Source organism: Cimex lectularius, unplaced genomic scaffold, assembly GCF_000648675.2.
Source record: "Cimex lectularius strain Harlan isolate CLEC.00 unplaced genomic scaffold, Clec_2.1 scaffold97, whole genome shotgun sequence".
Taxonomy (NCBI): Eukaryota; Metazoa; Arthropoda; class Insecta; order Hemiptera; family Cimicidae; genus Cimex; species Cimex lectularius.
In genome coordinates, this window is record NW_019392672.1 from 1,467,600 (window position 1) to 1,495,568 (window position 27,969).

The following is a 27,969-nucleotide window of genomic DNA, read 5'->3' on the forward strand; positions in this document are numbered from 1 at the left end:
ATTATTTCAATTAATTATACTTTCTATTTAAGAACTTAGCTGAGATGAAAAACCCGGTGTCACGGGCGGTATTCGAACCCAAGGCCTTTTGCTCAATACACCGCTGCTCTAACCACTTGAAGTCACGATAGCTCAGACAATTAATTAAGGTTTTTAGTTGAGATGAAAAAAAGTTAATGGCAGCTCAGACAGTTACTTTTGAGCCAAAGTCCGCATACCGGCATATAGAGAAAGATAGCTCGATTAATTAAATGACGCAATTCCATGGTTCTATATAGAGAGCGTGTAGGAATGCTACACGAAATGAGAATTGTGCTTGAGCACGGTAATAAGTGCTTGGGTACCCTGTCCAAATTCTTGGAGGAAATGTTTTATTCATATATGTGTTCATAGTTTATATTGTATTTTGTAGTCATAATTGACCACATTAATTATTTTAATTCATTCTTTTAATCTAAGGTTTTGGTTGAGATGAAAAAACGAATGTCACGAGCGCGATTCGAAGTCATGATAGCTCAAATCGTTAGAGCAGCGTATTGAGCCGAAGGTCGTGGGTTCAAAGGTTTACATGTATGTCCATGCAGAGTTGAACTTATCACTTCTCACAGTCAACCGGAAATCCAGTTTTTCTAATTTACAATCAATTACCGGCAGACCTCGAGAATCACCCACTCCGGGTGTTGGCAGACCAGGGTCAGACCGCCGCCGAGGTTGGGCCAGGGGCTATCAACACCTAGGTCACTTCAGCCCCCGATGCAATCAGTTCCTAGATCCAAACCCATTCAAACTCTTACTACAAATACATCCTTTCCAATGGACATACCATTCTCTAAGGATGGTGGATGTTCAATGTTCCGATATCGGCCCTCTTAACACTAAACATTTAGCTGATATATACGTTAACTTTCAACACACGCTAAAGAACACAGAACTATCAGTGCCTACTAAATTCATAAAACGACTCTGTTTCATCCAAAAATTTGAACCGGGGAACCAGTTACTTGCTGCCACGATCAAGCACGACTCATATCGGGACGCATTCCTACACGCTCTCCATAAGTTTGGCATGTTATAGTATTATACTTCGAATATTTTAATTATAGAATTATGTTATCAATAAACAAAACTCAATAGTTCTCCCTCTGTTGCAAACATGTTAACTTATTGAATTAACATTTTAAAAAAATTAATTTATTTGGAAGGAATGGCAAGACACTACTCAATCATTAGTAAATCTCTAATTGGAAAAAATTCTATTATTTCGAAATTTTCACTCTATTGGTCATTTCTTGTCTGAATATGCACATTTTAATAATTACCCTTTAGTTTTAGTGAGTTAATTGTTTTAATTTATATACTAAATTATAATTAAATTATACGAACAGTAGGAGCAGCTGGAACAAAAAAATAAATAAACAAACTATGATTCGTTTTATTGGCGCAAAAGGAAATTGACGATTGACGTGTGACACGACGACCTTGCATGCATAATGTAACGTACGTAGATTATCAATAGATCCCGCATCCTGTTTTAGGAAGTCGTCGCATATTACAATTGAGCTAAGACATCAATAAGCTAAATCAAGAGACGTCAGGGACTGGGAGAAGTGGAAGAGGGCTTTGCCCTACTGCGGGCCTAATTTCTGACGAAGAAGTTGAGGAATACTGAACAATGTCATGAACATTATCCTATTCCATAAGTAACTTGATCTGTTTTTGTCTGTAAGACAATTTTTGACTTCTTCAGTATAATCACTATGATCAGTGATATCACCACTATGATTGGTTGTGCTAGTGACTCTTTTACAGGTTTGTAAAATGTTAAGAGATTTTCTTCGTTACCCACAGATGACAAAATAACAGCCAATAGAGAAGGCAGTGGTCGAAGAGTGTTTAAATCAAGGAAGAATCTTGTGTTTTTAATATTCAAATATCAGATGGATTAACTAAATATCAACCCTTGGCGAACTATGACTGAAAAGTTGGACGGACTAACCACCGAAAGGTCTACCAGATAAAATCAAAGAGACCAGGGTGATCTGAGACAATCAAACTGAATAACTGGATTATTTATTCCAGTTCTTTTTTTAAATTTAATTTGGTGGTAAAATGTTTTACAATCCTGATTGTTAGTTTTTTTTAAACTAAAACACAAATTATTTTTTATGCCATGTAATTCAATAGCTATGCATATCGGGCCACGTCTCTGGTCCCTCTTCAAAGCTGTTATTTGGGCAAAATAGAACTCCCTTCATTCGAGTTCTATTCAGCTCAAATAACAGCTTTGAAGAGAGACCAGGGGCCTGGCCTGAAATACATGTCACATGGAAAAAAATAATTTGTGTTTTAGTTTAAAAAAATCAACAATCTGGTTTATTTATTAATATCTGGTCTATTTTAACGAACCCTATGTCAAATTAAGAAGTTCGACGAACCTGAGAGTACCGATGTTCAAAAGGGGCTTAGTACTTTCTAAACCCAGACAAAATTTAATTATCTAACGGGTTTTCAAGAAATTAACTAAACCTAGAATTCTATGCAGGTCAGACAGAATTTAAATCGTGTAGTCCATTAAAAAACTGACTTTTTCAAAAAATAATTATGAACAGTTTGTGAAGAATCGGTACTATTTGTCAAAAAAAATATTGGTAAAAAATGTTCGTGAAAGAAAAACAAATTTAAAATATGTAAGTTTAAAATTCTGCTTGTACAGAAGTGAATAGTAATTGAATTTAATTATAGTCATTATTGCATGAGTTCAGATAGTTGTTGAAAATTTCAAACCTGGTCTCTTATAGTCAAATTAGAAGATTGGATTGTACTTAATGTAAGAGTAAATTGTATATTTTCCAGCCTTTAGATGTATAATATTAAATCTTTTTAATTTGCCTAAAAGTTTTTTTTTTTTTCAACTAGGATAGAGTTGTTTGTCCATGCCTAAAGCGACAGAAGGTCGAATATACAATGTCACAATTAACTATTGCTTACATGAAATGTTAATTAACAACAAAATTTATACCAAATGTGCTTTCTTAGTACCCTATTGTAAGAATTATTAAAAAGACCTACCGAAAAGTTTTGTCCTGGGCGACGGAACTGTTGCACTACCCAGCACGGAGAGGCACTAACTGACTGACTATGGGGCGTTTCAGAATTTTCCCTTATTGGCAAATGAAAGGGACGAACTGTCGGGGAAATTTGTGGTATCATTTCACCCCTCCCCTCCATCGGCATTTCCCGGCCGTGTAATTAGGGAAAAGGTTGTCTCGAGAAAATATCTTTCTTTTTAATCTTTGGGGATAGGATTGTATACAAATAGGCGATATAAGGGTCTCAATCAAATCATAAAGGAACTAATTTTCCTCCTTGGGCGATAAATTCGTATTATCCATTCTAAATATTTTCTTTCTTCTTTAAGTTTACCCAAGTTAATATCTCATTAGCTTATTTGAATATATATTTGATTAAAAACCTTGTTGACAGACCTTAACTTATGTTTATATGGTATATTGTAATTATATTGTACTAAAAAACAGACATAACTGATTTTCACTTTATATCAACACACGTACAAGCTACACATGAATTCCCGATGAAAATTAACAATGGCTTAATTTTTTCCGTTGTCATAATCATAATGTTTCAAAAGACAAAATTTCTAACCAAACTGCCATTAAAACAAAATGTGCTTGATTGAATAGCAACATCTACAATCAGATGTGCAATTTAAATTTCATATATGTTAAAAATTAAACACAAAAAATATGTAGTTTATGAACATAAACTTGAACATAATATGGTTCAAGATGAGTTTAAAACACTCTAGGTTAATACATTTTTTTTTTAAATTACGCTAGGCCATAAATATAAATGAAATGCTTAATTAAACAACATTATTAACAATCATGGTTATCGGACTCAGGAATTTTGGGACCATTTTTGGAAAATGGGAGGGGACGACTAAAGCCTGATAGAAAAACCCAAGGAATTTCCATGCTCCTATGTTTCCCAAGTAAACACAATCGTTATTCAAATAACCCTTTTCGATAAACTAAACCTAAGTGGAACGAACAAACAAAATTTCCCCAAGAGGGCAAAAATAACGACTTATTTACTCTTCAGGGTGTTTTTGGGTTCCTTTTTTCTAAACAATGAAAATGCTATCTGGTATAATTTTATTTTTGTGATACAAATATCAATAAAATCTGACCAAGCAGTGATATTGAAGAATACCAAATACAGGAATTTGAAATAAAAAAGACATCCTTGTCTTTAAAAAACTGCGTAATAACTCATTAATGTTATAATAAAGCAATATTTTACACGGAGAAAAGGTTGCTCGATGTATCACACATAATTTCTCCTTCCCCCGTTCCGCTTTGGGAGGACGTAGGCTTTTTTTATTGTTTATAGATACATTTTTATGTGTTTTGTTTGAGTGCGTGTATTTATTAGTGCGCGTGGTGAGGGGCTGATGGTGAAATGCAGCGTCACCAATTTCCCTCCAGAAGTGTGTGTGTTTAGGGTCGATAGCGGAATATTTATGAGAGTACCCCATCGACCCTAATTTAGATTAGATTATTAATATTGTGTGTAGGTTGCTGGAATAATACGGAGTACTCCACTGATTGATATGCGAGGGTGCAATATGTAGATGTGAATGTATTTATTTGTGCGACTGTATCATAAAAGTTAGTTTTAGGTTAGATTGTATTTTGCGTGCGTTGAAGGCTGAAATAACCTAGCTGTTGAATAGACTAACCATGTTGGTTGGGAATCGCAAATCTCCTAGGCATCTGGATTAAGGGGAATACCAGCGATAACAGGCGCATAATGGTAGGTGAACTCACCGGAGTTATAGGACTCAAGGGTCAGCACAGGGAAGTAACAACCCTAAGGGTGAAAATCCAATACTATAATATTGTCTTCTATATATTAATAAAATCCTAGTATAAGGTCGTTTACAATGAGATAGTGTGAATGTAATTTATTAGGGTGAATGGAGGGGCATATCCCAAATTGCCCGGAGGAATATCGATTAGTTTTGATGAATTTTTTGATTGAATGCTAACCAGACTATCATGTTTTGATCTTGTTTCGGTGTATTTGTGTTGTTTTATCCCACAACTGATGAGGCCCTGAGATACAGAGAGGCAAGCAGTAAGAAACAGAAAAGAGAGAGTTGGTTACCGCTATCTCATAAAACACCATAACTTCACTGGAGAAACAGTAAAAGAAATTAGTAGGTTTAAAACGCGAAAAAGATAAGAAAAAATAGAACTTCAATTATTTCAATATAAATTTAAGTACAAAGACGAAGGTCGTGGGTTCGAATCTCGCTCGTGACACTAACTTTTTCATCTTAACCAAGACCTTAGATAAAAATAAAATTAATTGAAATAATTAATATGGTCAATTACACCGCTAAGCATATAGGAGTTAAGTACAAAGATTCAAATCTTTATAAAATGCGTACTAACATATTTTGTTATATGAAAAAACACGAAACTCCACAGATTAAAGGTTTAGAATTATCTAATCTATTTAGCGACTGTGCAAAAGATTAAAAAAAGTTGTCGTGAACTGGGTTGTACAACGTCTCAACAAAAGAACTAAAGTAAGAAAACTGTGAGAATTTTAAAATATTAACACAATTAGTAACATGTTAAGATAGGCTATTACCAAGGTGCTGTTAATGTCTGTCAATCGGCCACGTGCGTGGATATACAAATGTCCAATATAGAACCTTCATCTTGAAATCCAAGCGTAAATTTCGATTTTAGTTTTCTAAAGGCGGCTTTCACGTTTGCAGAATGATGCCTCTGCCCGGTCAAATAATGATGGGAGTTGCGTAACGGTGAAAGCACGGGAAAGTTGATAGTAATTTTCAAAACTGACATAGTCGTCAGTGCGTCCTTTGTATCGTCGCTAATTAGGGAAAAAATTGATACGAGATAATCGTTAGAAGGGCCCATTCAACAAGGCCGGCCACACCTTTAATCAATCAGCACGTTTTGTAATTATCCCTACCTACGTTACCTACATTTCAAATATGAACGAAAACTTGTTTGTACATCTTAACATTCAAGCGGTAGTCATTTATTTGAGATATACAAAGAAAAACAGCAATTTTTTATTGATTAGATAATTTATTTTTATTTCAATTAATTAATGTTTTTATGTAATGTCTTGGTTGAGATGAAAAGTTAATGTCACGAACGGGATTCGAACCCACGACCTTCGGCTCAATACGCCGCTGCTCTAACCACTTGAGCTATCGTGACAAATGTTTAGAGCAGCGGCGTGTCGAGCCAAAGGTCGTGGGTTCGAATCCCGCTCGTGACACTAACTTTTTCATCACAAGCAAAACCTTACATAAAAAGAATAATTAATTGAAATAAGTAATTTGGTGGACTAGACCATTAAACTTAAACGGATTTATTTTTATTGTTGCTTATTTCCATTTGTATAATTTTATTATTTACTAGTGTTGCGCACTTTTCTGAAATTTATTCCGCGAAGTATATGTATTTTTTGAACATTGAAGCAGCCAGGTCTTTGTGAGAATTATTTGTAATTTCAAGTCTTTACCTGAGCCCTTTTCACTGCAGGTACTTTATACCAGGTGGTTAACCAAATAGCCTTGCTGTTTCAATGTTCAAGAAATACCTATAGTTCCCGGTATATTTCCATCGATTCAGCATTAGTTTTTAAAAAAACTGCAAAATATGGTATGAAAAAAACGACTGAAAAAAATAATTTCAAAAAAGAATTTCAAATGTTTTCAATTTGCGATGATAGTCCAAGTCTAGTTCGTGATAATTCCTGACTTGTAAAGAAACAATCCGGAAAAAAAACTTTGGCCCTTATTTTCTTGGCTCCTCATTAAAAATATACGATCCACATTAATCAAGTAGTGAATAATAGACAGAAAACACACCAGAAAAAAAGGCCTACAAATAAAAATTGAAAAATCCATAACAATGATACACAAAACCATCATAAAATTATCAATGAAAGTTGTTAATATATTATGTATATTGTCTAATAATAGTCGGGTACTTACTTAATAATAAATTTATTAACCTTAAATTCAAGTTAAAGTCAAATAAGTTTAACCAAAAAATTAAAATAGGAAACTGGAAAAAAATTATGAAACTCACTGTAGCTTGTGGAAATGATCTCTGGGTCAGCGATAGTGTGGTTAATCGTGAACCTCCACAGCTTTCTGTACACATTGGGAACCCCAGGTTTTCGACGGGGGACAGACGATACCAACTGGGTTAAGGACATGTGCAACGTTTATGATGGTTATTTCATTCACGCGGTTTATTAACTTAACAAATCAACGATGACTCGTTAAAATTATAATTTGAATTTTTTTTTCAAAGTTGATTTAAGCGTAACCATTATATTTTGGGATGTTGATCATTCTTTAAGTAGAATTTTTTTAAAGACAGCTTAGTACAAACGTAGTTCACAATATTTTAAATTTTTGACCGAATTATAAAAAAAAAGATAATACGTTATCAATATTGTAGAAACTTTCATCATGCTGTAACATGCTTTGGTAAGAAAAAAATCTGATGGAAGTAAAAGATTAACAAGTAAATAAAGCACACTTACTTAACAGTGGAAGTTGTCAAAAAATAGTTTCAGCAATGCGGAGTTTCTATCTACTGGTCTTGGAAAAAACCGTTTCACTTATGTACAAGTCCATGTGCCTCTGAAGACGAAAACCCCCCAGTGTAATGCCCTTCTCAACCTGAAGAAAGCTGATTTTAAATCTCGCGTTGTTTACAAATATTTAACAACTCTTAAGCCTTACATCAAGAGATAACGATGTAGAATCAATTTCCGAGTAGACTATTCTTTTAAAAAAATCTATTGAAAGAAAATATAATGCACGTTTTTATTCATCCAACGTTATCTTTATTGATCTTAATTGATAGATATTAATTGGTCAAGCGGATCACGAAAACTAATGAATTGAATGGAGTTATCTTTATTTTAATCCGTGAACTTTTCTTATTTATAACTTAGTTTGATTATAACTAGTCACATTCGGCAATTTGGCAGTTTCAAGAAGCATATTTTACATGAAATGTTGCCGGGATGGCTATCAACTATGTTTCTCGTGTAATTTAAGAAAGGCAGAGGAAATGGTCCATAATATAGGGGTCTAAACCGGTTAAAATTCTTTCACCATACTCTACTTTTTGAGCAACTGACAGTGTACAGTCCTTGGCATGTTGGGACAGAGTCGGTCTTCAAAGAAATTTGTAACCATCTATTAAAAACTTAATTATGTTAATTTGTATACATAGATTATGATTGTTTTACCCTGACCTGATGATGACCTTAAAATAGGTCGAAAATTTGGCAGTAACAATTGAAATTGTTTTTCATGCAGACCATACAGAGATCCAGATTATTCGTGTTACATAAATATTAACAAGTAAATTATATAGGTTTATTTAAAGAAGTATTGAGCTACTGAGTTATTATTTATGTTTGTTTATTTTTATTTTGTACCTGCTTTTGTAAAAATAGTACCTTAACAACTTGCTTCAGTAGTTTATACATGTTGGCTTTAAAAAGTTTTTATGTTTGACTTTATGCTACACTAATTTTTTTCGAAAACACGAAATTATTTTTGTTTAAATGAATAATTTTGAATAAATATTCAGGCTAACATAACATATAGTTTTTCCAGGGAATAAAACAAATTGATCTTAATAAGTTACTCGGTTACAATTTAATTTCTTTATGAATTAATGAAGAAAGAACTTTATTATAATAAATAAAAAGTTTTTAATTTACTTGAAAACAAGGGTACATATATAAAAAAAACTCAAGATATAAATAATAATTATAAATAATACTACAATAAGATTTATTAGCGTGAAAGGAAGGGGTTGCTTATAACCCCGCCCCGAGGAATATCGAGTACTCTGGGGGAATGAATGTGACCAGACATCTATGTTTGTGGTGATGTATATATATGTATTGTATGTTTTGTTGTTATTCTGTATTTGACAACCTGAGGTACAAACGAGAGACTAGCATTCTAGAATATCAACGTAGTATATATCTGAAATCAGAGAGTCAGTAACCAGATCGAGATGCTCAAATGGCTGCAGTTTAAAACAAAATATGCGCGAAAGAAAAGAAAAAGATGGAAAACACGTAGAGGGCCGGCGATGACCTCAGCTGTTTGTTGGCCCATAAACTTCCCACTTATGTACAATAAGATTAAAAAGTAAGAAAAATGAATTGTTGGTGACTGCAGTACATGGAACGAAAAAACGATAGCAAATACTCGTAGAGCTTCTCTACTCTCTACAAAACTAAAGTTAAGTAAATTAAAAATTAAATTGTTCCACGAGCTCTCTGCGGTACCCAAGTGCACTCTTAGTAAAGACAGTCAGGTCTGTGCATTTTGGAAAGCTTGAGATGAGAAAAGCTTTCGAATCTCTGTTAGTACCAAAAAAGATAATCCGGAACGGAAGGATGGAACACAGCCAAAAAGTGGAAAATGTCTTCTCTTGCAGAGGAGTTGGACAGTGAATAGTGATCAATAGAGTCATCTCTCAATGGGAAGAAATTATGAGCTCGCACCCAAGTTTGAAGAACCACCGTAGGGACAAGGGAATATTATTTTTATATGTTCAGTATTACTAATGTTCAACAATTTAAAGACAAATTCGATTCTTGTAAAGAAATTTTCATAAAATCAACTATTTAATATCAAAATCTAGGCAAAAATGAAACTTCGTCCCATTAACTCCCTTTCTAATTAGCTGAAATACAAAAAAAAAAAAATAAAATAAAATAAATAAATAAATATAAAAATAAAGAGTGAAAATGCAAAAATATCCATTTGATATTATCTGAGAATTATTCTGACTATAAATTTGAAAATGTAATGAGTTGAAAGTTGATCTTTAGGCCGAAACAAATAGATTGTAACATGCTATCAAATGTCCAAAGTCCGATTTGTTGAGACAGCTATAGTGGCATAGCATATCACATTGAAATAAAATTATGGAAAAAACATTATTTTTGAATTTTTTACGCCTGCTTATTTTATTCTTAAGTCTGCTAAAGTACTCTAACATCAAATCAGGACTTTAAAATTTACATTTTGCCTTTAAATAGATGTGAGCGATTTAAAAGTACCATTTCAAATAATAAAGGTGCCTGAAATTTAGCCGCAACCTACTGGAAGGCCGTACTGTGGATATTAATAACGGATAACTATATATAACTTCATTCTGGGTTAAAAAAAAAAAAAAAGAAACTTCCTATTTGCTATTTTTAAGATTTACCAGCGACGAAATGTCTCTTGACAACTGGTGAGTAAGAAAGCAAGCTGTGTTGGTATTTTTCAACTGCAACGCGGATCTATTAGGAAATTCCTAATTATGGTGAGACCTGAGTCGATATTTCATCATTGGTTTAATCGGAATTATTGTAATCACTTAGATCAAAAATAATCTGACGAATTTCCCGAAAGCTCTGGCAGTTTCAAACAATTTCCTGGGGAGTTCCTTTTTTTCAGCCTCTGTAAAAATTAGAAAAGCAGCGGGATATTTGTCAGGAAGAGTAATGTTCCCTGGAATTTTAAATATACTTTCTTTCTATAAATCTGAAAGATGTAAAGTTAAACGTCTATTACTCAATATGATGGTTGGTCCTCTAAGGGGGTACTGCTAAGATTCTTATAAATTTAACAAAATTTACCAAAAAACTCCTTTAGGGTCTATGTTCGAACAGAGATCGGTTTCCTAACCATTAAAGTCACTATGTTTGACCAAATGTAAAAGTTCTTGGTAAAGCTGTTCTCCAGTCTCCTTCCCTGATGACTCTATCCAGAAACATTGTTATAACAGACTGATCCGACATGTGGAAAACAGTATTATTCCATTTAATTGGGCGCAACTACTAAAAAATCTCTCTAGTTGATTGGTGCCCAACATATCGGGGAATCACAATGTGTGGCTGCAGTACAAAAAGATTATTCAGATTTAATTATAAAATTTGATAATAACTCATTAAGTCTATAGACTAGTCATAGACATAGTGGTACATCAATTCTTTGACGAAGGAATGATAAGGTGATTGTGCATAGTGAGTTTGGGAATAGTAAGGAGTTTGAAGAATTATCCAAAAGTAAGAACTTTTGATTAGAATGCTTAGATTCGTTAGATGATAGATGGTATATACCACAGTTTCACTCTGTATGTCCAAATAGGCATAAAACAATGTTTTGTACAGAGTTAGTTTGTTCTTTACTGTCATGCCTGATTTCTGCCCTATACCTATAGGGCATACGTATTTGTCCAAATCGTGTATTCAGTTCTTGTCGCTTGAGTATTGTATGAGTGTTCCATGTTGTCTACTGTCTAAATATAGCACTTAGTATTTTACTATATATAGATGTCGGGACGTCTTAACTGTAAACGTATAGATGTCGGCAAGCTAATTATCAAACGAAGAGCAAAAAGTAACACCGATTTCATCGCCTAATGACGAACCTCCGACGCCACCTAAAGGACGTCCGATGTTACGGGTTATAAAATGAGATTTAATGATTGAGGGGAGGATTAAAATGCTGCGCGGTAGTATCATACCTTAAACTCTAAGGAAGAAAGAGGTGTGACATATAACAAACCAACCATTTAGTTTTTATGAAGCTTTGAATCAGTTAAAAAAAAATTTAACGTGAAAGTAATTTGGGTGTATTGGTCTTCGTTCTGTTTCACCTTCTACGTTTTGCACCCCTCTTCAATGAACTCAAGATGTTCCTGGATAATGTAGGTGGCTTTGTAGGTTTGAAGCAATTGAAGCTAGGAGATAAAATTGCGTTATCGTCCGCGTAAGTTGTAAGGATGTTGTTGGGATGTATCGGCAGGTCAGTAGTATAAACGTTATACAGGAAAGGACCAAAAAGCTCCCTTACGGTACGCCGACCTGGGCTTGTGTTGCCTCAGAGAACTCATTGCCCTACTCTGCAGCAATCCGTTAGATAGAATTGGTAATAAAGTAGGCACTGCTTTGGTGAAGAAAACACCCGGGTGCCAGACCCTATCAAAATGTGGAGACATTTCTACAAATAACTATCTGCTCTTTAAAGAAGAGGAACAGAGGAGGAAAAAATCCTGAAACATCGTGGAATGTCAGACAGAAACCAAATTGATATGATGAAATGATATTACTTCGTCAGGTACAAACCTTTTCAAAAATATATTATTAATGAAACTTTAATAGTCAAATTTAATGCTTTTCTCCACGAATCTTTATTAAATTTAATTCTCCCCATTTTATTATGTTTTCTGTGGACCTTTTATGACCATGTGATAGTACACTTGAGACCTTTCTACGAAGTGTTTATGGTAATTGATGTTTTGATAAAAAGTTTTGAAATATTTTTAAAGTAAAAACGGTTAGTTCTTGTTATTTTTATAAATATCTTTTAAATTAATTTTTGTCATTCGAAATAAATGCTGTTTTTTGAAAAAAAAAATCATGGCTTTTAAACTATTTTATAACAATAATGGTTGAAAAAATGGATCCAAAAATTATATATAATTATGATATTTATTTTTATTGGTTCAATTTTAAATCAAGACTCTAGACAAAATATTAGTATTTAAAACATACACAATTAACATAATTTTGTTATCTTGGAAAAAGGATCTTCGGTGAAGTCACAACAGAACGACAATTCTTTAAGTTTTTGCCGAGCTTTCGACGATTATATCTATACATCCTATTTATTAAAGGAAAATATAGCAGTTAGTACATATTGTATAATTTAAAAAAAATTAAAAACAATTATATTTTTCTTTCTTTAATTCGATGAGTGTTGAAATTTGTCTTTTGAAAAATGCAGTTTTTTCTGTTAGTTTTTGTCTTGAGAAAAAAAACTCCATTTTTCTCTTTTTTCTCAAGACATATTTCAACACTCATCGAGTTAAAGTAAGAAACATATAATTGTTTTTAAATTATGCAATATGTTCTAACTGCTATATTTTCCTACAATAAATAGGCCTGATGTTGACGATTTAATCGTCGAAAGCTCGGCAAAAACTTAAAGAATTGTCGTTCTGCTGTGACCTCACCGAAGATTCTTTTCTAAGTTGTTTAACATCAGGTCGATCCATCATCTTATCTTTAATAATTTTGTTAATTTCGTAGTGAATTTTCTCTTTAGGCATAGGAACACTCGTTAACTACTTGGGTCAGTCTACTAGCTAATAGAGTCCATCAAGGATTTGTGCTATCCTTTTTATTTTTATCATGCCAGTTGACGTAATACAAATCCTCTTTAACACGTTTAACATTGGTTAGGTAAATTTAATAATATATAAAAATATTTTCTCTAACAAATTAATTTAATTAATAAAAAAAAAAGTTGAGTTCCTCAGTGAAGATGATGCAATACCGAACGTGTTTCAGTAATTCAACCAACCCGAAGACGACCAAACCGAATAAGTGATCCTAGCCGGTTCAGCATGAGTTCACCGACTCGCAGATCAACACCCATCAACCATTATAAAAAAAGTCAGTAATACAAATAAAAGTACGCACACACACATTATGAAATCATCACTCATTTATTCCTTCATTTACTAGCTCCTCAATCACTCCATCTCCAACTCCCTAGACACTTACTCGCTCTCTAACCCAAACACACTAAGTTGTACTAAATTTTTTTTGTATACATCTCGGCTAGCATTATTTTTTGTTTGTTTTTAGAACGTTTCGACACTCTCACCAAGTGATGATATAGATAAAAGGCTGCTTTGAAACAAATCTATTGTGTCAAAGATTATAATATTCAAGTAATCTTTTTTTTTCTACTGCGGCATCTACTATTAAAAATGACAAAATGTTTTCATAAATAAACGAAAATCTATTTTACGGATAGAAATATTGATGAAAATAATATTTGTATATCAATTAATTCATTCATTTTCCAAGACAATATTATCAGAACCAGGAAATCTTAATTCCGAATCTATATTACCTTTCAATGTTTGGCATAAATGTCGTAGTATGCCAAAAAATAAAGTTGCCATTTTTTGACAATATCAAGAATTTAAATCTAATTTAAAAAAATAGATAAAATAAACCTTATTTGTGTGTAACTTTTCCAATATATGCATTAACCAGTAACTATAATTTTAAATAAATTACACTGATATTAATGCATAAGATGAATGATTCTACTGTCAGTGCTGACATAATATCGAAACGTCTCTGACAGACAAACCAGGCAGACCAAAATAATTGGTACCGACCAAAGATTTACTCATTTTTACTGTTTCAGAACCGATAGTTTAAATTCGAGTATTTTACTTGTTCCTTTTTGATTTTGATCAAGGACTTGCCAACCAGTTTGGTTTTAAAAGATTATTTCCTCAAAAGGTGTTTCCCCCTTCATTTCCTTAGCGGCTATTGCTCACAGGCTTATTAATACAAAATAGGTCAAAATACGGGAATAAATTATTTTTTAAAAATATTATAAAAAAACATTTATGCAGACAGTTAGGGACTTGTTGAGTTGTTTATATTTGTTAATAGCTCTTCAAGTTGATAATGTTTGATTATTAAAATTGTTTAATTAAAAAAGTCTGATGCCCTTTGTAGGTTCGCACTATTTATTTTGTAACAAAACACCTAATAAAACGTTTTAAAGTATTAGATTAATAAGAATGGTAAGGATGAAGTACTTCTTTGTAAATTCCAGGCCATTCCGCCGTCGACTGATCCTTCCTTAGACCTCCCGGCATTGCATACCACTGCGAGTCCATCTAACCTTCGGGCTTTCCCAGTCGGAATCCGGAACGGCTCAGCGTTGATAAGAGTTCGCGAAAAGCAATCATGAGAGGAATTTCGAAACTACCCGCATCACGGAAGCAAAAAGTGATAAATCTAAGAAAGGAATGACAGATTCCTTTCTCAGATTCTCAGACACAAGTCAAGATCCCCTCTTGTATTATGTTCCGGTCATTAAGAGTTACGACGGGGTAAATTCCATTACCAATCTAAATTTCAGTTTCAAAGGAAATGAATTTCTGGTTAACAGTGAAAAGCGTTTTAAGCGTTAACTTTTTTTTAACTTAAAGGACTTAATCCATCAAATACACCGACAACTAATAACTAATATCTACACAGCCTCCCCCACACCATACAAGATCTCGTATCAAAAACTTCTCCCAGAAATTACTGTTTGTTAATCTTTTCCAATGTGTGTATACACGATTGAAAAATTGCAAATAAAACTATTTTCTTTCTCTATTATCTAGCACACCATTCACATAAATATGACATTTATTGTTAATTTCTCCTGGGTAATGATTTGATCCTGGTCTATTTAATCTTCCCCAACACAACACCACGCCAAGCATTTCACATATTGATATTTACTTGCGTCTATACTGCACACTTGCTAAGGAGAAAATTCAGAAATAAACTAACTCAGGAAAATGAAGATTGTTAATAAAACCATTCAGGAAAGGTAATCACATTCATGGGGAAATATTAGCAACAACCACCTATCGGTAATAAAAATAAATAGAAATATAAAAAACCCACATCCATGCTACTGCTAATTCCTCTATGCAAAAAGATATATACATTTAATTTTTTCACTTTCCAGTTGTAAGTCTCCAACTCTTTGTGTTATCATACATACATCTAATGGAATGCCCATCACAAAAGAGTGAAATTATAAACTGAAAAATTGTATGACATTAAGACCTTTTTGTATGTCTTAATGTTTAGCCTGACGATGGAGTCAAGTGTTGTGTGGATAAACATTTTCTCTCAATTCAAATGTTTTTTGTAGTTAGGATACCTCTCAGTATTAACTTAATGGTAGGATATAATTTTATAATCATATTTTAAATAATCACAAACTGTCAACTTGCAAAAGTTCACAGATCGAGCTAGCACACGATCTTCAATGCATCTTGCGTTAGGGAGCCATCGATGGATATCATGTTCGACCTTCCACAGAAATGCCTGTCCAAACCATAACATCAGCACCTCCATAGCTTCTTGGGAGTGAAAATGCTCGAACATCTATCTGAGGTGTGACACGTTGGAGACCTGATCCATGCCTTCTTGTTGCCTCCAGTATCTTGTTAGCTATCTGTAGCGCACACAGGGATCCAAGGTAATGAGGAAGCCACAGAAAACGCTGAGCTCGAAACAACAGTCACAGTAGTGCCGAAACGCTACCTCATCTCCATGGCCTCGAAAAATGACATTGGCCCAATGGGAGGAACGTTGGAGGCGTACTACTAAAGGTCTTCAAACTAAAAAGTTCTTCCCAACGGTAGAATCGAGGATGGCAGTAGAACTGAAACACCACCATATGCTTAGCCAACTTGTAAGTGGCCGTGGACAAACTCGAGAATATCTCTGTAGATTCCACATAACACAGGATTCGGAATGCGACTGTTCTGGGAGACCTCAACAAACGTGAGACCACATCTTATTCGACTGCCATGGGGCTAAGAACCACGCCGAAAAGCTGCAATAAGGGATGTTGTATGTAAGGGTGGACAATGGCCACCAGACTATCACATTTTGATTAAAGACCACATTGAAGCCTTAATTAATTTTGTTAGTAAAATTGTATTAAACTAATTGTAAATATTAATTGTATTAAATTATATTAATGTAATTGTATTGTGTTAATTAAATAATTGTAAATGGATATGAGTACCTAAAATCACTATGGGATCAGGTACTTAAAAAAAAATATCTTGGTAGCGATGTAAGACCCTTCAGCAGTTGCTCTGGGAATGTTAAGCTCCTTGGCCACGTTTGACTTCTTCCATTTTCCATTAGTGCTATGATTCTAGCCGAATCTGTATCACTTAAAACTACCACTAAAACAAATTTGAAACGTAAAAATGGTACGAATCAAACCATCGGAACGTTAGAAAGACTTTTTTATATATAAAATATGTATTTTATTTACCACTAATGTTTTAAACCGTACAACATATTGTTTTAAGATAATCAATAGATGGTTGTCGAAGAGATAATTAAAAATATTAAGAGTGGCCACTTTTTTTGCCGCTCAGTGTAGTTCGGTCTGGCAAGTCTGCTTGTGTTTGATCAAGGCTTTCCCTCATCTTCAGTGCATTATTTTTGTTAGTGAAGTTAAAATAACACAAATACCCAATACTGAATATGACGAAATGTCTACACGCTTTAAGACAAACCAAAGCGATAGGCGATAGACTTCGACAAACATATCGCAATCGTGTGTTTAACTTTCAAAATATACAAAACCATATTTCAATTGTTAACATTTTAGATCGTCGTTCTAATAGCACCTATTACGATGCATCTTAAAAAGATAAAATAGGTTGATATTAAAGGAGAGCTTCCGTGTGTCTGGTGCACGTAAACTAATCGAGATGCGAGGAGTTGAAAAAAAAAACAACAAAAAAACAACAACTAGCAGATGTGAATCATCTTGCCACACTGGCTAACGAGCATTTTCAGCAAGTGATGTAACCGGTATAATATATACCGGATCTATAATGGTTTATGTCATCGTTCGAAAATCTTTTAATTTGATGAATTCAGACAAGTTTAATATTTATCATACAGATGGTAATAATTGTAGAGGGATAATTTGAATATATTATGACTCGCGTTAATTTTTACGGTTTTATTCAATCAGAAATGTCTGGTTTGTTTTGAATCATTCAATAGGATAGGGGATGGTCTGAAACAAAACTTACTCGCCTAAGAAAAATCAGAATGACAGACTAAATAATTAAATATCGGATTTTTCCTTACCCTCTAATTTTCCGCTGACGTGATTATTTTCTGTTTAATTTAGTTTGTTTGTAAACAAATTGTTTTCGGTAAACAACTGATTTCAGATTGATTAGTTGTTTTCTCTTTGCTGAGATGGGACTGTGGGCTTGCCTGTTTAGAGAGATTTTTTACCATGGAAAGTCCAAGTCCAACCACTCAGGAGATAACCGAGTCTGCCTTATCACGAGCATATTTAGTTTTCCATTTACAGAACCTTGAGTATGTCTTCTCGATATCTCAGTGCCCAGAGTCGTTAAGAGACATATCTGCTGTCATTGGATTTCAAATAGATATCAATACGCAGATGGGAAAGCCAAATGAACCTCCATTATCTCCTGGGTTAAACCGAAGAACGCAGGGAAGTTTTTTTTCCACGAAATCTATTTAAAAAGGTCATTTCAATTAACGATTTGGACACAAATCGGGTTGCGTAATTGAATATAGTTCAAAAAGTCGTACTCTTTCACGACAATGCAAGTTCGTAGTTCGTTCAAAAATTCCACTAGGAGCGTAATCCCCGGAAACATTAATCTTTGCAGGTTAATTGTTAATACATAGACACATCCGAGGAAAAATGGATTTCTTTAACAAAAATACCTTTCACATTTCTCTGTGGAGACTATTTCTTCAAGTACGATTACCCCTAATGACAGACCGAACGAGCGAAACTAGGCCGACCGGGACCATCGAACACGACCCAACTACAGGTACATCACCCTCGGGGCCTAAACAAGAAATATGGCAATTTTTAATTATAATATTCAGAAAGACTGCCATATTTCGGATTATTATGTTGACTATGTTACTGCAATTTAAACTAATTTATATAATCTAATAGTTTTAGCTACAAACATGATAAGGCAGATTTTCCTGGAAAAACTGTAATTTTTCCATTTATGCAAATGATGGCATGTTACATCGTAGATAAAATCACTATTTTTTAAGTAAGAGTTTTATATAATTTTTGGAAAAGATAGTTCTTCTCATAGAAGTTTCAGGCAGCTGTTCTGCCTAAAACATCTGTGTGTACGTCTACCTTTTCCAAAAAGTGAATTGCCATACTCACCCCACCTCCAATAATTTCTATTGGAGTTTTATTTTACTAAACGACTTTTATTACCCTGACGAATCCTTGATTTACCAATTTGTGTATTAAGAGAAAGTGGAAGTTTCGCTTTTAACATAAAATTCCGACGCGAGCCATTAGACAAGGGACACTAATTATAAATATTTCGTCAATGAATATTGAAACCGGCATTAAATCGCCACGAGCTGCATTAAGTCAAGACAAAAGACGTATTTACATCGAATGTGAAAGTTTTCTAACGAGGAAGTCCCACTGAGTTTAATTCGTTGAAAATTTTGGTTAGGAACACTAACATCAGGGATTTCCGACCGTTTCTCCTGGATTAGGATACTTTCCCTTGTAAACATTAAATAGATATGCCCTAGTAACGGTTTTCGATGGAATATTTATGTATTCCGAAAATTTCTAAGTACGAAAAAATCGTTACTATGCCCGACATCAGTAAAACGACACCGTTCAAAATGAGTACAGTGTCCGATTATTCTGAATTGAATGTTGGCTCAATTTAGAAAATTGGTCGATCGTTTCATTAAGAACGTTTCGAAAGATCGTAGTTAGAACTTTTAAACAAATAACGATTTGTAATAATGACCTCAGCCCGCACAGGTGCCGCTTATCTACAGAAAGGTTGCTTGATGTGCCCCACATAATAGACGTGCCAACCAAACTGAACAATGAAGATGGCAAAATGCTGAAACTGACAAAAATCAGCCAGGCAATTATTCGTACTTTCACCCCCAAGGGTTGTCACTGACCTTACTGCCTGTACATCAGTTCACCCACCCCGTTATGTGGCGGGCCCAGAGATCGTCGTTTCCCGATATGAAAAAAGTAATAAAACTGTAATCACGATATATTATTTCGTATATTTTATAAATATGAACACCTATTAAAAAATAAACAGACATGTTTGAAAAATATATTCCTACAATTTAGTATTTCCTTCTGATGGGTCTCATCCCTGATCTTTTTTTTTACATATAATTTCACACGAATAACATGACAATTTTTGTTCCACATTATTTAAGGCTTGAATTGTAATCAATAAACCAGTTTTCGTTTTTTTTTATCAGTGTTTTAGAAGTAATTGCCGAAAGCCAAAAGATTATCCATTTTCTATTAAACATCTACATTTTATGAGAAATTTGTTTGATCGCGGATATAATATTAATATCAGCGTAATTTTATATTAAAAATCTGGGATAAGCCCAATTTGAAATAAAACATTCAGTTTCTTCGTCGATCTTTCGCGGAATTTACCCTTCTAATCTTCTAAGATCTTTGAAACTTGAAACTCCAACAAAGTTTTTTTTACAATTTTGAAGGCCAACAATTAAGACATATTTTTATTATTTGGAAAGGCTGGTTCTCCTCAAAAACTGGTTTTAACATCTAACCGGATTTCGCGTATTTGTACATTGTAAATGTAACTATTGTTTTTGCATGTGCGTTTAATCCTTCCACAAAGTGAATTGACTCAATTATTTCTAACAATAATGACCATATTTAAAGTAAGAAATGAATTTACAGTGAATGATATCAAACATCCGTCAATTCTTCAACAGAAATCTAAGTGCATTCAGTACGGAATCGACAGAATTTGTTAATTGTAGATGCGGATCTAGGATGTGGTCCAATGAACAAAACTTTTATAAGTTTGCCAAGTTTTGGGGTATAAATTTCGCTTTCCGCAGGGCACTACAATGGGTAACCATTTTTGATTATGTGTGGTGTTTAGTGACGGTTAGTTACGATTATTTGGAGGTCGTGAGATGCGGTCTGGTGTGATGTAGGTTTTAGAAAAACATTTTCTTTATCGTGCCAACGTTTCGATCTTTATTAAGATCATCTTCAGGGCCTGGGATTTATAAACATTGTTTAAGTTATAGAAATACATGTAGGATGTGAAAAAAATGAATTTATTCAATGCTAGAAATTTTAGACTCAATCAAAGTGTTTGTTTTTTGTATAGATCGATAAAGAAACTGTTTTTCTAAATATAAGTCACATCAGACCGCATCTCACGATCTTCAAATAATCATTTTTGATTATTAACAGTATTACTATGTACTTCAATAAAATTAGCAAAATTTACGTACAATTTATGAAAAAAATATATACACATAAAAGAGATCTGGAGTCCACATAGGATTTTTCGTTAAAAATCCTTAGTTATGAAAACTATATACACTGACAGGCAAAAAAATTCCACCCACTTGTAATATAACTTGATTTGTATATAGTTTTATATATTAATCAAAGTTTCGCGTTTTTTAACGTTTAATAATTGAGTTTTTGTCTAAAAATGTAAAAAAAAGGTAAATAGCAGGAAAAAAGACGGAGAGATAAAATTTGTTTTAATTATATTTTTAATTATCATTTCAATATCGCGTAGTTCCTCTCTTGCCTTAATTACACCTCGAAGGGCCTCGTCATACTTTCTACCAGTCTGGAAAAGTCTCTTTGCTAGAAGTTAGCCCATTCTTCACGAAGAGTCCTATGAAGATCGTGAAGTGTAACAGGAAGTGATTGACGTGCTTTTGAGGTTATCCCATAAATGTTCGATGGGGTTCAAGTCTGGCGAACGGGCTGGCTTGGCAAGACACACTGATGTTATGCTGTTGAAGGTACAGGAGGTTATGCTATTCCAGCTACATGTGGACGTGCATTACCATCCATTAGAATAGGATTGTTGCTGATTTCATGGAGGATAGGCAACAACGCATGATGTTCCAAAATTATATCCACATAGCGAGTGACCGTCAAATACCCTCCACGAACAACACCAATTCTGTGCGTCTCCCTATTGAAATACCCGCCCACACCATCCCTGATCTATGTTGAAAAGGCTCTATGAAAAATTACAAGCTTCGTACCTTTCGTTTCGCCTTCTCCACACTCTTTCACGCCCATCTGGAGATCATAGAGCAAAATCTACACTCATCTGTAAAAAGTACTGCCGACCAATCGTCGATAGACCAATGGCTGTGGTCTTGAGCAAATGCGAGCCGTGAAAACTATGTGTGTTCTGGTCAATTCTGATCCTCTTACGGGGCGAAAAGCCATCAGTCAATACTGATTTAATCTTCGAGCACTGCTTTCAGAAATTTGGACACCTCTAACTTCCTGAAGTTGACGAATCGTTTGAACAAAGTAAGGTGCCGGTATCGTAAAATTCTCAACGTCAAAAAAAGTTCATCCTGTGGTTCTGTTACCCTAGGGCGTCCAGAACCGGGCCTTTTATGGTAGGACCCAATTTCTTGAGAACGTCTAACGGCGTCTCGCAGAGTTTTGTAGGGGACTCCGGTGGCAATAGCCGCATACCCGATGAAAGTCCATCATCAAGAAGTGCCACACTACGCGCAACTAAGTGGCATTTCTAACTTTGAAATAGTCTATTTATTCAGAATTCAAATGAGACTGAATAATCATTTTAAATTCCGTATAAAGTAAACTTTGAAAAATCCTTTATCCTTGATTTGGATTAAGTATTAAGTGTTTTTACCCCTAATTGATATTCCCAATTTAAAACATAGCATGAACAAATATTTATTGGTAAAAACAACATGAGACAAATTAAGGGCAGAATTTTCTTTTATCGAAAAAATGAAAAAATCAATTGGGTGGAATTTTTTGCCTGCCAGTGAATAACATTTATAATATAATTTATTATATTATTGTTACTTATATTTTTTATAAATTGTACATAAATTTTGCAAGCTTTATTTTACTTCAGTATGTGTTAATACTGTTAATAATAAAAAATATTATTTACCCATTTTAGTACATTGATCATCTTAACGAGAATATTCGTTGGCAAAAGAATAATTGTTATTTCGAACGGAACGACCCTCTGCGGTTTGTTGACCGGAGGTGTAGCCGAAACTTTTATGTGGGTCGCACGATGGTTTGCAATAAAAGCTGGTTTTTCCCACAGTTAAGTCTGTACAGGCATGGTAAAGCAAATGGTCCAGGGACTTCCCCGCATCAGGAGAGCGCTCATGATAGGGTCATAAAGTGGCAGGTACGGTAAGCCGGGCTTAACGACGAGAGGCCTTGACCGTGCTCTGGAGTTGCATCGGTTTCTTCAAAGGGAGGAGGGGGGGTTTCAGGATAGAAGCTTTTTTCCTTTTTGACGAAACTGGGGCTCGGTAACTTTCACAAAAGTACGAATATTCTGTACGAAGATTTGAAAAATTACGAATAAAATATTTTACAAGGTTACGTTTATGATTACATATGTCTAGATTAGTGTATACTCCAGAAATGCCACTTCTAAAAAGAAACGAGCAAAAAATCAATCGTGTGTCATACTGTTATTTAAAATTAACTTGAAAAAAAAATTTGTGATCGTAGAAGTCAATTATTATACATTTATGGAAATAATTCAATTAAGCCTTTTAACATGAACTTTTTACCTTAATGTCTCTTTTTCCATAATTATTATCGAATATATCCATATAAAACTAAGTTTCTAGTGTGAAAAAATATTTTGTACCTATTATACCTACCAACATTAAAGATATTGAAGTACTAAAACGAACAGGATGATCAGGGGCGATTATGGTATTAATAATTTCTGTTGGATCTTCGTTCTTCAAATTCTTCTGTTTCTGATTTGCTATCTTGTTTTAATTAATAGTCTAATGTCTGACTTGCAAGTTATTATCCAACAAATTAAAATTGGTGGCAAGATCAACGTGGCACACGTTATAAAACTATAATCTAAGTATAACTATAAGCAATTAAAAGGATTAAATTTAAATATTATTGATAGGATGATGTAATTGGAAAAGGAAAAAATGCCGGGGGAAAATCGAAAACCCAACATCCATGGTTAATATGTACAGCCTATATGCAAATTCTTTTTAAATTATTAAGTAATAATTATCTACATGGCAGATTTTATAGTCGTGCTATCCTACTCCAATTCAGATAGGCCTCAAGACCGAAAAGAAAGTTAGGAATTGAAAATAACCCAGTAACACAAAAAAATTGATTTCCTTAATAGTACAGAATTTTATTTTTCTAGTTAAGAAAGAAAAGAAATGACGATTCTAGTTGTTCAAATAAGGCACATTACATTACGTGAACTTAAACATTCAAGCATTTTTTATATTCGCCAAGGAAACCGATATATTTTTTCCGGCGAGGTGAAGAACTACTTTGGTCGTAATCGATTCATTTAGCCCGACGCCTTATCACATGTTGATCAGGTGTGCACAGCACTCTCGACAGTCACGCTGTGTAATTCACAGTTGCCAGTCAGTAATCTTAGGACGAATATAGATATAGAAAAAATGGCAGCAGTGATATGCTTGAATGAAATGGTGAACAGCAAAACAAGGGTTCATGAAGTGATCCTCACTAGAGATATATCTGGCTCATATCGCTAATCAACTTCATCCTTAGCTTTCGATTTTGTCTATTGATCATGACGGTTTTGAGAATACGTGTATTTTCCTTCATGATTTTGGTACAATTTCATGAACAGGCGTCTGTATATTTTTTGATTTTATGGTTTTCGGAAATATTGGATTGAACTACCCGACGTTGCTCGACGGAAAATCTGGACAATGGGGATCTTGTTTGCAACTCGTTGCGTAGAGTGTCGGTGCGTCACGTTAAGCCCGTGTGTAATAGATTATTATGGACAATTGAACATCGGATTGTCGTGGGGTGACGCTGCATCGCGTGGCGTTGCGTGGCGTCAAGCAAGAGTATTCCCTGCTGAACTTTGGGCTGGTTTTTTAAGTTTCAGCATTTCGCCATCCACAATGTTGATTTGTGTGAAGTCAAGTCTGTTCTGTAAAGTAGAAAATAGAACAACTTGATTTATTGAACAAGTTCAAAAGCTATAGTTTCTCAACTTTATTTTCTAAATCACTTCACGTTCTTTATCCCTAGACAATGATTTTCTTGTATTCTTGCTTTTTCCACAATTGACTAGTTTTACGATATGTTTATATTTTTGGAGACAGCTAGTCAATATTTCTCTAGTTAACTTAAGGTGGGTTTCTCGTATTTAAAGGTTTTCCCCATAAAACGAACTCATAATGTAAAAATATTACGCCAATTTAAAAAAAAGTGTAAAGTTCAGCTTTTGTATATTTAAAATATTCGACGCATTCTTCATTGTCGTTTGAAAAAAAAATCATAAACCCCTTACAGGATGATTTTTTCTTTAAGGCAATTTAATCACGAAGTTGACTTAAATTTATTCTATTTATTTAATTTATTTATACCGTAATCTATCCAGCTGCATAGCCATATGTATAGCTGTTAGCTGTAGCTATATCACTAATACAATTCAAGTATTGAATGAACATGTATTCAATATGTATATTTTAAAGAAATTGATGCTTTGTTTATTAGTGAACATCCGGTTTTACCAATTAAAAGCGCAAAAAATCAACAATCTTACTTGAATTACACACAAGATTTTATGATTATTAAACCTTTTTTACAAGAAATACACGCAAGTATGGTTATATATTATTTTCCATGTAGAACACACGTTAAGCTTTCAGAATTGACGTCATACCAGGGGCTGTATATTTACAACAGAATTATCCTTTTGAATTATTGTATTATTCTCAGATAGCTTAGAAGCTTTGGATACAATAGCAAACCTACCCACGAAAGGACTTTTTTGTTTTGTTTTTAAAGCCCTATTGTTTATCTCTGACATACTTCGTCATTGTACAGAGTCTACGATGCCTCCATTGTCAAGTCAGATAAAGAGAAATAGAGAAAGCCAGCACCAAAACAAAAACTGCTGACCTGGTACTTTCAAAATTTGAATAAATTGTACTTTTTTCAAATTCAAATATGCAAAACGTACATAACCCGTCGCTAGAGTGTAGTGGATAGCTTTACGATATTGACGAGGGTTTAGTACTACTGAAGTCCTTTTTTACCATAACAATTATGCTTAGAAACACGACTACTGTTTTGGAGTTTTTACATATACATGAAACCTTATAAAACGTAATTTAACGTGGACAACTTAGGCTACTTTTTTTTGTTGCAAAGTCTATTATTTTCGTATTGTAAAGTTAGCATAAGCGAAACATTTGTTTTCCAATTCTCCGTGTTATATATTGAAGGAATTATATCCACTTTATGCCTGTGCAATATTAACAAGCATGGTGCATAGCTTTCTCTCTCTCTCTCTCTCTCTCTCTCTCTCTCTCTCTCTCTCTCTCTCTCTCTCACTCCCTCACTCCCTCACTCCCTCCCTCACTCACTCACTCACTCCCTCCCTCACTCACTCACTCACTCACTCACTCACTCACTCACTCACTCACTCACTCACTCACTCACTCACTCACTCACTCACTCACTCACTCACTCACTCTATCTATCTATCTATCTACATATATCTTTCTATGTACGTGGTTTTCTCTCTGTCTCTTTGTCTGTCTCTCTCTCTCTATCTACCTACCAATGCTTGACTATGTATCTGTTTCTCTATCTTTCTCTCTCACTCCCTCTCTATCTCTCTTTCTATCTATCTCCATCTCTATCTATCTAGTTATTTCTACAACGTTGACTATTTTTGATTTTTAATAATTTTCTCTTGGCTGTCGTTCATGTTTTATGTATCGTCGTGTGTGTAAATTTGTGTTTTAACCTTCAACTAGATGTTTTAAACGTTCAGTTCTCTATTACGCGGCTTAATGATTGGGAAATACGTCCAAAAAAAAGATAGCTTACATGACCGCGTAGTTGCAATTATTATTATTTTTTTATAAAAGGTATCAAAAACACATTCAAATAAGACAGTGTCAAATTTGATGCGTATGTTTGTGAACATATTTTATGATTCTCATTACCTTTGTTATAAAACAAAATTTGTGCTGTCCGTAATGGTTGTTTTTATTATAACACCATTAAGAGGATATGTTGATTCCCAGCAATATATTGTTGAGTGTTTATCATTATGTGATAAACACTCTATCATCACATCCATGCAGTTTCCTTACTTTGTGATTTTAGAATATTTTTTATGAGATCAAACCTCCTGCCGTCTAAGCTGCACGGAATATTATATTTTTTGACGAAGGACGTTCTGGTGAAAGAACGAATAGGTCATAGGTTTGAACAGTTTTCATCTGGAGAAACGACCTACGAAAGCCACCCCGCGGAAGCGATTCAGCATCAATTGATGATCTTAGGAAGCTGTAAAAGAAAACCTCATCAAACTGCCAGAGACTTTCGGCACATCTTAAATAAAATAGAACGACAGTTTCTAGACACATAATTAATCGAAATAATAAAAAAAGATCTGTGTCTCGCACGAAATCAAACGATTTGTGTTTTTCTGCTTGCCTGTCTGCTGGCATGAGAACCTGCGACAAAATAAGTGTCAATAATTTTTTTTAAAAATATATCTCTTGTTAAAGAAATGATCATCGCCGTATAAGAAAGAACACAATAAACATAACAAACGAGATGACATTACAAAACCAAACAAAAATATTGTCAAAGATTATAATTGATTATAGGCTAACCTTTTGAAATGTTGTATTCCATTATTATTTATTGTTTTATTTAATGTCACGAACATAACTTTATCTAATAATCATAGTAACTAATTAGATATCATAACCAAAAAAATGTTCCATTGTGTCATGTCAAGAGTTGGTAATGCTGTAAGTCATCATATGATTTTGACCAAATTGAAGGACATCTCCTGTTTTTTATGCAAGTGGATTCATGAGTCATAACATGATGGCGAAGCAAGTCAGCACATTTTTTACAAAATTAGAAAATCATGTCAGATTATTAATGCCATTGGATGTCACGTTAGAATACATAGTAATGTAAGACATCTCTTGATTTGAAGCATCTCCTAAAGCATTGAACGACAACTCAGATTATTGACGTCATTGGATGTCACGTTAATGTATACAGCATGTAAGTCATTTCTTGATTTGAAGCATCTCCCAAAGCATTCCATGACATCTCAGGTTATTGATGCCATTGGATGTCACATCAAGGGATGTAGTATGCCAACATAT

At 34.0% G+C, this 27,969-nt stretch overlaps 1 protein-coding gene and 1 long non-coding RNA gene across 4 annotated transcripts in view; one reads left to right on the forward strand and one right to left on the reverse strand.

Moving 5' to 3' along the window:
• Positions 1–27,969, reverse strand: part of LOC106667081 (NF-kappa-B inhibitor cactus) — a 45,286-nt gene that overhangs the window by 8,423 nt on the left and 8,894 nt on the right. The window contains exon 1 of one of the 3 annotated variants that reach the window (XM_014394772.2): positions 7,627–7,777. The exons of 1 other annotated variant lie outside the window; for it this stretch is intronic. Coding sequence is in view for 1 of the 2 variants with exons in the window: in XM_014394770.2 (XP_014250256.1) it covers positions 7,164–7,293 (130 nt within the window). In the remaining variant the exon portion in view is untranslated. Of the gene's footprint in view, positions 1–7,163; positions 7,309–7,626; positions 7,778–27,969 lie in introns of those variants that run through there. One more of the 3 variants, XM_014394770.2, reaches the window with a different exon arrangement.
• Positions 13,035–16,622, forward strand: LOC106667083. Its single transcript, XR_001340515.2, has 3 exons — positions 13,035–13,356; positions 13,465–13,569; positions 15,947–16,622. It is a non-coding gene; the product is annotated as an uncharacterized LOC106667083 (long non-coding RNA).